Source organism: Anolis carolinensis, chromosome 6 (genome assembly GCF_035594765.1).
Source record: "Anolis carolinensis isolate JA03-04 chromosome 6, rAnoCar3.1.pri, whole genome shotgun sequence".
Taxonomy (NCBI): Eukaryota; Metazoa; Chordata; class Lepidosauria; order Squamata; family Dactyloidae; genus Anolis; species Anolis carolinensis.
In genome coordinates this window covers 99,011,187-99,025,390 of record NC_085846.1, presented here as the reverse complement: position 1 = coordinate 99,025,390, position 14,204 = coordinate 99,011,187, and the positions used below count along the sequence as shown (strand labels likewise).

General features: G+C 38.6%; 1 protein-coding gene across 7 annotated transcripts in view; it reads right to left on the bottom strand.

The window, feature by feature from the left end:
* The window catches only part of kiaa1217 (KIAA1217 ortholog), a 387,178-nt gene that overhangs the window by 350,173 nt on the left and 22,801 nt on the right, over positions 1-14,204 (bottom strand). For all 7 annotated transcript variants that reach the window (XM_016994285.2, XM_016994286.2, XM_062983745.1 and 4 more), the window contains exon 2: positions 8,043-8,165. In XM_016994285.2, coding sequence (XP_016849774.2) covers positions 8,043-8,165 — 123 coding nt within the window. The remainder of the gene's footprint in view (positions 1-8,042; positions 8,166-14,204) is intronic.

Genomic DNA, 14,204 nt, shown 5'->3' with positions numbered 1-14,204 from the left:
CATGTACAATTTAATGAATGAACCAAGAAAACAGATCCAGTTTGAAAGACACATCAACTAATGACAAGATAGTAAGGTGTATGAAAGCATTTGGAATTCTGTATTTACTCTGTTTTGAAAAAATTACTTTCACTTGACTCTAAACCCCAAGGTTGTATGTAATAGAGAGGTTTCCATGCACAAACTATTTGAATGAGAAAAATGCATTAATTTCTTTAAAATGACTTAAAGAGGCATGTAGCGGGGGGGGGGGGGAAATAGAGGACTAAGAATATGGAGGAGCAAGAAATTGAACCCGATTTCCAGATTGAAATCTAAACCTCGGTAATGTGCATCCCTGCTGGTGGTTCTTTCCACTCCTATATTAGCACAGTGTATTATTCAATGAAAGACATACACATTTGGAATGCAAGGCACTTCCCTTTAATGATGCCAAACTCAAAAGGTTCCAATTCACCTGTTGTGTACCTTTCTGCTCTCTAGGCTCTGTTGTTTTTTGACAGGCCTAGCTGTCATGGTCTATGATCAGGGATGGATGATAAGCAGGATTAGAACCCATGAGAGAAACTTTCAGGGAAGAATGATGACATGTGAACATTTTAACCATGAGAGTTGTTTCACAACTGAATGATATGCCTTAGAAAATGGGAGATTGTTTTCCTTGTTTCAGTAGACACTGGACATTCGATTGTCTAGGGAACCTGCAGCAACATCCTACATTTTGGAACCATCACTAACCAGGGCCGGAGTAGGCAACACAGGGAAAACTTCTGGTCCATGAACTTAAATTGGACCACAGAAGTTTCCCAGGAGTTTCTTCTGACTTTGTCAGTAACCAACAATCAGAAAAACTGACAACAACTATTTGAAGTATATGGAAGGTCTTATAGAGCCTGCTAAAATAGCAAGAAATAGAAACAAAACAGAATATGGTAAAATGTTCAATTCTAGTTTTAAAAATGGATAACTTTAGACCTTCTCATAATGCAACCTTTCTCATAGCCTTCCCTCAATATACTCAGTCAGATTAAGTCACTAAAATAAAAAGTGTTCTTCTCCAAGCATCCTTCCAATCAATGCCAGCCTTCACTATCAATGCATGCAAGTAGTGGGCATCATATGCCTTGTTCCACCAATAGTCTGTTATGGTACAAACAGTGACATATGCTAACCTTCTTAAGGGTTTGTGTTTCTTTTACACAAGAGCTTGAGAAAACGTGAGTCTGAATCTTGACTTTCTATTTTATCTCCTCTCTATAATTTGAATTAAAAGTTGCTATAGAGGAAGACAGCTTATAGAGGCTTATTGGCAGCCTGGTTTTAGAATCTGGGCACCACTCCAATGTAATTTCCCCATTTAATATTTAATTAGTTTCTGAACATGACCTGTCCTTTAATTTGAAGAAAAACCATCTATGTCTTTCACTGAACTCTCTCCCTTCTCCTGTCCCACCTTCTATTTCTCACTGATTCATTTTCTTCAAGAATTACTCTCACAATATTAGCCATATCTTGTAGATAAATTACATTTTATGGGTATAGATATTAACATATATGACAGAGGGAATTAGAATTAAGTATAGAAAATGCAACAGAAAGACTAGGATAGTACAAAGCATCGCATTACCAATGAGAAAAAATAGTTTTATATATGGTTAACGGTTATAGGCTATTGTCAAGAGGACAGGCAGACAGGCAAATAAATATCACCATCATCATCATCCCACACATACTTAATGGATAACATTGTTCCTTCTGCTGTTTTACTACAGCTTCCAGGAAGGAAAAATTGTTTCACATTGCATTTTTCCAATGTGTACAGATACATTAACAACCCAGACATCATGGTGAGATTGCCATACCTGACCCAACATTTCCACCTGGTAAACTCACCTCGGTGGAAAGGAGAGGTCCAGATTTCCAATATTTCATGTTGGTTTCAGCTATGAAGCCTTTGCTGCTCCACTATTCTCTCCCCCATCCTGCATGCAAATTTACATATTTCCTTTTAAGTGGGAGAGCGCTAATGCTGATATAGTGATATGCAAGGATCTGCACCTAGCACCTGCTTAAAACAAATCTCAACCACACTGGCAAACTTAAAATTTAAAATTCACATTGGGAACAATCAATTTACTGTCAGTCAAGGTCACCTTCCACCAACCTGTTCTACTCACCATTAACTTGTCCCCCCACTTGGGGGGCTAATCACATACCAGAAAACATTGAAATGCTGGAAGACTGTAGGGCTAACAGCAAGGTTTTTTAAACATTAAATATGCCTGAAGCACAAAAAACCATATTTCAAATGAATTCTCAATAATGTTGTGTGTCTGGATCACAGCATCTACAAGTCTGTAGTTTGTGTACATGAGTCTTGAGATTGTCTTGGACAGAAAACAGTTCTTAATGTTTTAAAAAACTGAAAATCACATTGAAGCCACACACATCTCCTTGGTCATTTCCTGATGCCAAACTTTGCATTTAAGTCTTTATTTAAATATCTTCTGTTACGTTCACAGAAGAAATAAAGATAGCTTATAGTCTTGTTTCAATTTCCTTTTAAAATTATTAAAACATGCATTCATTTTTAATGTCACAGAATGCAGAAATGAAAATCATGCTTATTTGGATACTACTTTCATCATTTCACAAGTAAACATCAATATCCCAAGCAGAACCTACTATTGAGGTTGAATACAATACACGTTCAATGTTTTCTTTAGACCAATGGCACAAAACGTAGACTCAAAATAAAAGCCAACCTTAAGGATTTTCGCACATGTATCATCGAGTAGCAATGCATTAACTATACTAAAAAATTAAAAGACATTTCAGGAGAGTATAAACAAATGATTTCTATGAAATTCAATATACTACTGTTTCATATGGCTAGTATACAACTGCTGTCCTTTAAACGCTTGGAAAATAGACTTCTCTCTTTCTTTTTCATAACCACATATAATTTCTTTCCACTCAACCTTGTTCTTTCTAAGAAGAAATTAAAATACTTTTCTCATTTAGCGATAGTTTCATCATGGTACAGTGAAAGACAAAATCCTGAGCAATATAAGAGATTGTCACTATTATCGTGAGAGATTAGGAAAATGCAACCTGACAGTCTTGGAATATTTTGCCTTCCTTAATATCTTGGAACTTTGCTCCTATGTGCAGGGTGACAGTTTGAGTTAGCACAGATGAAGGAAGAAGTCTCCCTCCAACCTAAAATAGATTTATTCAAACTTCTTTAACCTGCCAGAGAATGGAAAAGGGAAAGGCAAAAGGGAATAAAGCATTCACTTCATATCCTAAATCATCTAAAGTTTGTTGAGAAGAAAGAATCATTTACTGAGAAGTGGTTGCTGTGACTCGCTGAGGAGTGAATGTAACCACTCCAAGAGTTGAACAACAGTCATATATAAAAGAAAAGATTACTAGTCCCTACACCAGTTAGAAGTGACACTGGAAGAGGAAATTAACCCTTCCATGGGTCTGGAAAGGGCTATAGAAAGCTTACTCCCCAGATAATTAGTTGCTGTTGTAGCTATGAGTCTTCAAGTGATTTCCGACTTACGGAAATCTTAAGGTAAGCATATCACATGTTTGTTTAGAGCTGAGAGTTTTCACCCAAGATCATGAAGTGGATTTCCATAGTCAAGTAGAGAATTGAACCCTGGTCTCCAGAGACATACCCCAATGCTCAAACCACTACACTCTGCTAGCAATTCCAGATAATATATATAATCAATTTATTTATGACATTAATACTTTGTTTTTTTGCTCAAGAAGCTCAAGGCAGCTTACACAGGCTTTTGCAATTATTGTTACAGTATCTTTGCAACAAACCTGTGAGGTAACCAGATAGTTAGTGTGTATTTGTGTAGGTGCGGCACAAGATCATAAATGATGGAGGGAATTGTGATATAAACCACAGTTTCTTTGTTCAGCCAGTTTTCCCCAGTATAGTGCATTTCATATTCCTTGCAAGTTCTGAAAGATTCCTCTGTTGGTATTCACATGATTATAATAACAGCGTTGACTCCTTGGTCATCCATGAGAGTCACCACATAGACTTGTTATGGAAGAGGTCCTTCAGGAGGAATGTAGACCCATAAGGAAAGTATATGAAGCAGAGCTATACCTGGCCAGAATTTTACATTGTGTCACCTCTCACAAGGTCTCAGCTATAGTGTTAGAGTCTAACACTATCTTAGTCGCTTATTTGACTCTAAACTTGAGTGTGTTGGACTAGAACAGGACAGACCCAGGTTCAATTTCCTGTTTAACCATGAAGTCAAATAATCTACAGTAGGCATGAGAAAACTTTGGCTCTCCAGGTGTTTTGGACTTCAACTCTGACCATTCCTAATAGCAACTATTAGGAATGGTGGGAGTTGAAGTTCAAAACACCTAGAGGGCCAAAGTTTGCCCATGTTTGGTCTACATCCACCCATCCTGGTCAACTTAACCTATATTACTGCATTCCTGCATGGATAAAAATGGAAAGGAGGGCCACATATTTTCTCCCTGGTGAGAGAAAAGGTATGTCATGAATGAAAAAAAATCCAACAATAAGACTAATAATAATAGTAATAACGACGACAACAACAACAACAATGCAAGTTGAATATCCCTTACCCATAATGCTTGGGGCTAGAAGTGTTTTAGATTTTAGGGGATTTTGTTTGTATTATACATATTTAATGAGATCTATTGGTGATTGGACCCAAGCCTAAACATGAAATTCATATATATTTCATTTCTTACATTGCCATATAGTCTAATGGTGATTTTATGCATAATATTTTTAACAATTTTGTGCATTAAACAAAGTTTGTGTGGATTAAACTATCAAAAAGCAAAGGGACCACTATCCATGCAAACAATTTGGGATTTTGGAGGGTTTCAGAATTCCGGATAAGTGTTATTTTGTTAATAAATCATAAGCACTACTAATTAAATAATGATGGCTAAGAGAAGAATAATCATAGGACATGAAGAATCAGTCATACACAACAATAAAATAGAGATATGGCAATCTTTATTTTTCATTATTAGAAAGCTACAGGAAAGGGCATGGCTTTGGCTTGACAGTACCAAAGCAGCTAATTTAGTTTAAGAAAGGCCTTGCTTAGGTACACCTGGGATTTTTTAAACACAAAACAGATTCAAAATGCAAAGAAATAGAAAGCAAAGCTTCCTTCATAGAATTTGCCTCTTTGGCATTAATTATCACAAATCCACTGGGTTTTTGTTTTCAGAAATCAATCCCGTGAACAGTTCAGAATTTTAAGAGAGAAAGAGTTTAACTCCAATTCATGCAACAGGGAAAGAGTGCTTTTAACCAATTTAGGTCCATTTGCATCTGTTATGAAATAACTCTGCAGGGAGTGGCCTTGAGGAAAATGCTTAGAACTGCTGTGAAAGAGACAGTACACAGTGGGAGAATAAATAGCAGGAAAAATTGGAAAAGAAGAAGCAGCAGCAGCAAACTGGGAAGAATCCATACAAACCATATGTGGGTACAGAAATCATAGCAGCAATTTGGTAAAAGACACTATCAACAAAAACAAGGAAAATGCTACAATTAATGTTGGCTATTTTAATTCCAATCAGAAACATTTTTTCTGATATTTTCCTATTGTGCAAATACCTCAACATTGCTTGATAGAGCCCATTGATAAAGGATATTCTAAACAAGATGAAGCACTGAAAGAATGAAACCCTGTATACTGAGCATCTATTTGAGGAACATTTCACCACTGTTCCTCATCCACTATTACTTCTTTGTAGTCTCAAGTATCTTTTTCAATGAACTGACTGTTTCAGTGGAATGGGGAGGGAAAAGAGAGAAGCAGCAGCAGCTGAGGAAGAAACCAAGACAGCACAGATACTGTTCAAGTTATTGGATTCAGTAGCTGTTTTGTCTCCTGATTTCTCTAGGAAAATGCAGACTGCTTCACTATTTAAATTCCAGCTTAAAAGTTTTGGCAAAACGTCTCTGTGTTCTCAATAGATCCAACTAGAAAAGCACTAATAATCCATAGCCTTGGGCCTAAGTATTCTTCACTCTCCGCTTGCACATTTTTACAAAACTGGCATTCATTCTATCCAAACTGGAAACTGTGGTTAGCATTAGCTATTACATGAAAGCAGGATAATAAACTATGGTATAACACTACCATTTGACCAAGTTCAAATATGGTAGTGATTAGACAAAAATAAAAGCAAATGCTTTGCAAAAACACTGAAAGAGAGGGAAAAGGAAAGGAATGCACCAGTCTGCTGCTATGCATGTAATACTAAGGAGGTTATCAAACAAGGCAGGCAAATCACATTTACAGCAGGAGTGCAGCGTCTTTGAATGGGACTGATCAAAGGACGTTGCTTCACTCTTGTCACTTCCAGTGGGAAACTGTGTGGAAAGCGTTTCTTTTACAAACACAAGTAATCTCTTAATGATCTCCTTTTGTAGAAGAAATTCTTTCCAACAACCTCCCAGCTGGAGAACAACAGAATAGAAGCAATGCCATGTGATAAATCCCATTGCTTACTGCTGTAATTGCAGTCCACCTGCTTCATGTGATAAGGTTCTTAATCAGGTATGGAATTATGCTGCTTTCCAGATGTTTTTGGACTACAACTCCAAACATTTTTCACCACACAATTCCCACCTTGTGCTAAATTATGGTTTAGTTATGGGATAATACAGTTGGACCTCCACATTTGCAGGTTTCACTTTTACGGATTAAATCAATATGCTATCTCTAGGGGTCTCTAGGTCAGTGTTTCTCAACCTGGGGTTCGGGGGGGTTGTGAGGGGGGTGTCAGAGGGATTGCCAAAGACCAGTATTTTGTGTTGGTCATTGTGGGGTTCTCTGTGGGAAGTTTGGCTCAATTCTATCATTGGTGGGGTTCAAGGGGCTCCTTGATTGTAGGTGAATTATAAATCCCAGAAACTACAACTCCCAAATGTCAAGGTCTATTTTCCCCAAACTCCACCAATGTTTACATTTGGGTATATTGAGTATTGGTGCCAAGTTTGGTCCAGTTCCATCATTGTTTGGAATCCACAGTGCTCTCGATGTACGGTAGGTGAACTACAACTCCAAAACTCAAGGTCAATCCCAACAAACCCTTCCAGTATTTTCTGTTGGTCATAGGAGTTCTGTGTGCCAAGTCTGGTTCAATTCCATAGTTTTTGGAGTTCAGAATGCATTTTTATTATAGGTTAACTATATATCCCAGCAACGATAACTCCCAAATGACAAAATCAATCCCCGCCCCAACCCCACCAGTATTCAAATTTGGGCGTATTGGGTATTTGTGCCAAATTTGGTCCAGTGAGTGAAAATACATCCTGCATATCAGAGATTTACCATATGATTCATAACAGCAGCAAAATTTATAACTGTTTATAAAGTAGCAACAAAAATAATTTTATGTTTGGGGGTCACCACAACATGAGGAACTGTATGAAGGAAGGTTGAGAAGCACTGCTCTAGGTTCTCCAGCATGACTTCAGCCATATAGTTGAACCAGAGAACCTATAGATGCCTAGATATGCATTCTCTGCATTTTCTTTATTTACAGTTTTTCCAGATTTATGGAAGCCCTGTGCCCCTAACGCTAGAGAGTATAGACAGCTGGCTGTAGTCACTGTGTGCTCTACAATTAGCTATCTAAAAATAAAAACTACTCTAACTTGTTAATCATTTGCATCATGGAGAAGGATGTTTCAACCACCATTTGGAAAGCTGCGTTAAAACATTACAACAAGACAACATGGTTCTGAGAACAAAAACGGTGGCAGCAATGTCAAGTTTGCATATTCACTGAAACAAATAGTACTGTAATTGACAGGTACTGTTTCAAGATATGGAAATCCTAAACAGCACATTTCAAACTTCATATTTATTCCAACTAAGATGCATATTCTCTATAACAGTCCATTGAAAACCGCCTACCAGTATGTTCACAAAAATTAGCTTCCAAGAAAACTTGGAAGCTATTCATTTATTTTACTTTACTTCAGCGCTTACCCAGTGTTCCATAGGAAAACTCTGTATTCCAGCCAGACTGCCTGGTAACTCTGACATCAATGCATGAGGCATGGTGGGGTATCGCAACAGAGTAACATCTTGCTAGTTGGGATTTGGGGAGACCTAAAAGAGAAGCCAAAATGAGGTTATCACATTTCAGACATATCCTGCCACAACGTAACTCATTGGAGAAAAATTATTTAATTAATTAATTAATTAATTGGTGAAATGCAAAGCAGCCAAAAGAGAGAAAAACCACATTACAAATGCAGTGGTTTTATCAAGGAAGTCACAGTTTTGAGTTTGCAAAACCTGAGAAAGGCTGTTACTAACCAGGGTTCATGGAGACTAGAGCTCTCATGTCTCCCACCCTGGACATGCCACAGATATATAAACCTTACTTGCCTAGTTTTCAACAGACCTCATAACCTCTGAGGATGCCTGCCATAGATGTGGGCAAAACATCAGGAGAGAATGCTTCTGGAACATGGCCATACAGCCTGGAAAACTCACAGCAACCCAATGTTTCCCAGTGTTTCCTTAAGGTTTTATTGTCTTGTGTATTGTTTTCATTTGACTAACTTGGCAATTTACATAAATGTATGTAGCAACTACTCCAAAACAAAAATTGCACAACACTTGTTTCCTTTTGAATAACCACTCAATTCAATGCTGATTAGCTCAAAATGAGGAAAACAATGTAACTAACACTTTGGTTTACATTTTAGAAACATGGTTTTGAGCTGAGATTTCTTGCAAAAGCATCCATTAAATCACAATATTCTACCAATTAAGAAACTAGAAAAGGAAATAGAGTGCTGCAAGGAAAAGCGTCAAAAGAATTGTAATTTCCCATCCAATTTACCAGTTTGCATCCTTTTAATACGATTCTTAGCCTTTGACAACACATTGATTCTTAGCTTGTTTCACCTTCAGTTCGATTCAATAGCAGGAAATAGGTGATGGAAACCAGTCTGAGGTGATAATCAGTTTTTATATTCCAACAAGTTGTCTTGGATTGTATCAAAAGATCTGTCTCATTAAACTGTCAAGATGTAGTTATTCCTAAAGCTAGAAACTGAAAAGTGTGGATGAATAACATATAGTTTGAAAGAAGGATATAAAAGTTTTTAGCCAATCTACTCACAGAAGGGAAGGACTCCTTTGTTGATACTGTGCCTTACTTTTCATCAAAAAGTACTTCTCTGAGTACAGTGGCAAATGATTTTTTTCAATATCTGGATGAAAAAATGGTGGCGGCAGTAATTGGGGAGACTGGCTTCCCAAGGCCACAGAATGACCCTCAACATCCATGGGTCATATAGAAATCCATAATTTAGCTCTCATGCCTGATGTTGGCTTATATAAGTGGTTGAATTATATATAAGTGGAGCCCCCGGTGGTGCAATGTGTTAAACCCTTGCACTGGCAGGACTGCTGACTGACAGGTCGGAAGTTTGAATCCGAGGAGAGCAGGTGAGCTCCCTCTGTCAGCTCCAGCTCCCCATGCAGGGACATGAGAAAAGCCTCCACAGGATGGTAAAACACCAAACGTCCGGGCATCCCCTGGGCAACGTCCTTGCAGACGGCCAATTCTCTCACACCAGAAGCAACTTGCAGTTTCTCAAGTCGCTCCTGACACACAAAGAAACTTATATACAAGCATATAATGCATTCATGGACTACCCCATTAATTGAACCGAACCATCAGTGGATCATCTCATCCTCATCAGAGCACATACCATGACAGAACCATCATTCTTGGAAGTGTTTATGAGCCCCAAACATTATTTCGAACTTGGTATCGTTTACACACTGTTACAATACAACAGAGCCACAATTAGCAATGTGGATGTAAAATGGATGATCTCTGGAAGTAACCAGCAACAAGTTGAGAGCAGAACTCTATTTCCTCTGACTTGAAGAAAGAGTGGCCAAAGAAGGAAAGAGTTATCTGAGACCAATGATACAGAATGTTGTATTTAATTATCTGAAATATTTCTATATTGTCTCTCAGGATTCCTGGGGTGATGAGGGGAGAAAACAATTCAAACAATATTGAAGATGAAAAGGATTTTAAAACACATTAACATATTTTAAAACTTTTAAAAGCATTGTAAGAACAATCCTAAGATTTCATATATATCTGATTTTAAATCATTGTTTTAGAACAAGAAAAAACATTAAAACTTGGGGTTAATTTAGCCCAGTGCCATCAACACTGACTGGCAGCAGTTCTTCAGACAGGTCACTACTGCCCTATGCAGTACTCCATGGACTATGGCCCAACCGTGAGTGAGCTGGTGGTACTTGTTCCTGGAGAGCTTCCAGGAAAGAAACAATTGTAGTCCATGGGTACAAATACAGCTCTGATCCTGGAAACACTGAGGGGAGAAATGCTAGTTCCCTATATCAGATAGCATAAAAAAGCACTGCTTTGGTGAACAACCACAACTCCTTGAGGCTTCTGAAAGTAGTGATTCTCCTTTGTCATCTTGGAAAACCATGTTTTTAGCACCCCAAGCTAAATACCAATATTTCAGTTTGTCTTTGGATTTTTTCCACCCATGTGTTTTCCACGGTACCCTTCCCATGCTGCCTCTGACAGAGGTAGATGCACTTCACATCCTTTCAAGCCACACTGTACCACCACAATTTGAGGTCCCATCATTCCCAGTCTCTTTTGGCGAGATTTGGGAAATTTTTGTTTTCTCTAGGTCTTTTCCTCTAGATTCTCTAGGTGGTTTTTGTTTTTGAAAGGGCAGAACTTTGAAACACAACTGTCCACAAATAGTTGTCATTTGCAGAAGAATGGGAAAGACAGTGGGCACAAGATTCCTGTGCTGTTTAGGATTTTAAGACAAGATATTGAATTTATGTCCCTACATGTAGTTAGAACTAGGACCTGAGTGTATAAAAGATAACTTTGGGATATAGGAAATCCCAGTATCCCATACACATCATACCCACTGGTCATATTGGCTGGTGTTTGTTGGGATTGTAGTTTTCAAAAGTTATAAGCCAAACACAACTTAAGTCATTTATTACAAAAAATGGACTGACCATTGACCTTGTTAGCTGGCGACTACAAAAATGTCTGAAAGGCTGCATATTCCAGGGGGTTTCTACTCTACCCATAGTATGTTTTGCCTAAAGTAACTGTCTCGCTTTGCCAATGTATCTGGAGGACATCAGGCTGGGGAAGGTTGTTGCGGAACTTATTTCAATTCGCTGGAGACATGGGTGGCAAGAGAAGGCGGCAGACATAAAGTCATCTTAATCAAAGGTTCTTTCAGAAACTTGGAAATGTTTGCAGGGAGTAGACAGGAGGGAGGAAAGATGTGGCCAAGTTGAAGGAGAACTGAAGATTAAAAGATAAATTGATTTTAGGCTCCATAGGCAGCATTTCATGATGGATAATGGGCTAAGGGCCATTTTTAAAAGTGCCTGACAGAAAGTTAACATGAAAAGGAAGCACTGCATTCAGCATGTCAGCAGCCTGCTCTCCCAGTTGTTAGCACATTAACACTGAGAAAAGATTATCTGAAGCCCTTGTGAAAAGTACATTCTTTACAGATGGGTATTTATATCCATTTCCTCCCCAAGGTGAAAGGTTATCTGTGGTCATATGAGCAAACAGCTGCTTATGATTTGGACTGCGTGCCATTCTTGGAAGAGCAACAGCATTTAATGTGTGCCAAATGTATCCATGTACAACTGGTATTCCAGCTTCCGAGTGTCAGAAGTTCAAAGAATAAATATGCTTCAAGATAAAAAATAACAACCAAGGCAACTAGCACAGCCTGTCTATATCACTGATTAATCTGACAAAGTGAAAACATACCATTTGACATTCTGGGGGAGTGGGGAAGACGAGCTCAGTATGTTTCTAACGCTAATTATTCCTCATTTTAGAAACAAGATTGGGTTGTGCAAGAACAGCAGTGAACTTCGCCTGAACTTCAGGATATTCTGCATATCTAATTAAGTGCATCCTCACCTTTCAGGGTGACACAATGAGCCTCATGAAGACCTTTAAGTTCAGACAAATACAAAATAATAGTTTCCATTATCCCCAGAGTTCCAAATTAGATACTTGGAGTTAAGAAAAGTGAACTTTTAAAACTACTTCTCATAGAATCTCTTAGTCCTGAGAAGCTGGGATGCCCCATCTGTGCCCTCCCTTCCAGTAGCAAGTCAAAACATGTTTATGCCACTAGAATTTGGCATACTGACAAAGGTTGGGTTTTTAATGTCATGTGATCCTAGTATTAATTTTAAGGGTTTATATAGAGTTATTTTAATACAGTTTGAAATTGTAATGCTTATTGTTTTAACTTATAAAATGGTTGTTTACAAAAATCTTACATTTATATTTTATTGACTTTGTATTGCTTTTAATTTGCATTATTTTAATATTCTGTTAGCTGCCTTGAATCACATTATCGGGAGAAGAGGCGGTGGCAGCTAAGCTTTACCAGTTTTTCAAAAAGCGGCAGCTTTTAGCTGGAAAGTTCTGGGAACTATCTTCTAAAAAGTAATTTTCCTTAGCTCTGTAGATATTCTCCTGAGTACTGTATCTTACGCAGGAGAATCTCTGGATCTCAAAGCCTCTTCAGATGTTCCAAGTCTCCAATAGCTCCTCTCTCGCTGCTTTGCTACAATACCTAATAGAGCTCTCAGAACTGCCTGATCTCTTGCTCAAGATCAGAATGCCAGGAACATATGGCACCGCTTTTATCAAGCCACAAGCCGCGGTCTACCTGCTCTACAGTCTGAGAGCAGCTTTCCAAGGCCTGGAGCAGAGGTGTTCCCCAGGCATGGTGCTTTATCAAAAGATGCTGGAGATTTAAGCTCCACACTCCAACATATAAAGTATTTGATAAAGCCTCTTAAGCTTGACATAGCCCAGCATGCCTTAATCTGGCCTTGGTTTGTTTTTGTTTTTTTCCTCAGGGGTTTTGAAAAGCTGGTGAAGCTTAGCAGCTGTCTTACATTATGCATGGGATGCACGCCTGACTTCTCCACTGTGATGGGGCGAGACCAAGGGATGATTCACACATAAATGTTTACCAGTCAGTGATTTGCAAATAAATGTAGGAATTGCTCTCAGAGAAAAGCAATGCACTGGAGCTGATTCAAAATCACAGAAAAGAGTCTGTGAAGTATTCATTTTACTTTTTCATGCATCCATGCATGTGTGCATGCAATGGGAACCAGTGTGAACAAACACCCTGCAAAGCATGTGCCCTAATAAAGAGAAAGTTGTAGCCCCAAAAGGTAAATTTCCCAAGCTTTATACAAGACATGTGCAGTGTTCTCACAATAGCAGAGAGATCAACTCTATTGCTGTTACATGCCTTCAAGTCGACTCTGACTAATAGTGAGCCTATTACAGGGTTGTCCTGGTAAGATTTTTTCGGCCTTTTGGCTAAGATCAAGTGTGTAAGATTTTTTCAGTGGATATTTGCCATTGCCCTCTTCTGACATTGAGAGGGTGTGAATTGCTTCAAGTTACTTGCCACCTCATCACACTTACAGTCCGCTCCCCCCCCCCTATTTTACGCCACCATAAATTTACTGCCCCTTATCACAGAAATACAGAGCAATTGTGAAAATGGGCAGATCCTTAATCATGGGAAGAAATTGTGAATTTAGCCAAAATAGCACTAAGAACCCATTATTTTGGCTCAAAACAACATGTAATGGGGTCCATAACAGTCTCCGTTCTGTTTTGGAGCAGAACAATTGAATTTCATGGAAAGCAATGTTTTCAAACAGCATTCCTGTCTCAAGGATCCATGACGGAGCTGTGTTTTCCAGTCTGAGACTGGCAATGGTGCAGTGGGTTAAAACCTTGTGCCGGCAGGGCTGATAACTTGAAGGTTGTGTTGCTGATCTGAAGGTTGCCAGTTCGAATCCAACCTGGGGAGAAATTGATGAGCTCTCTCTATCAGCTCTAGCTCCATTCAGAGACATGAGAGAAGCCTCCCACAAGAATGGTAAAAACATCAAAACATCCGGGCGTCCCCTGGGCAATGTCCTTGCAAACGGCCAATACTCTCACACCAGAAGCGACTTGCAGTTTCTCAAGTTGCTCCTACATGAAAGAAAGTCTGAGACAAAACTTACAGACACAGTATTTCCTCATCTCCATCAGAA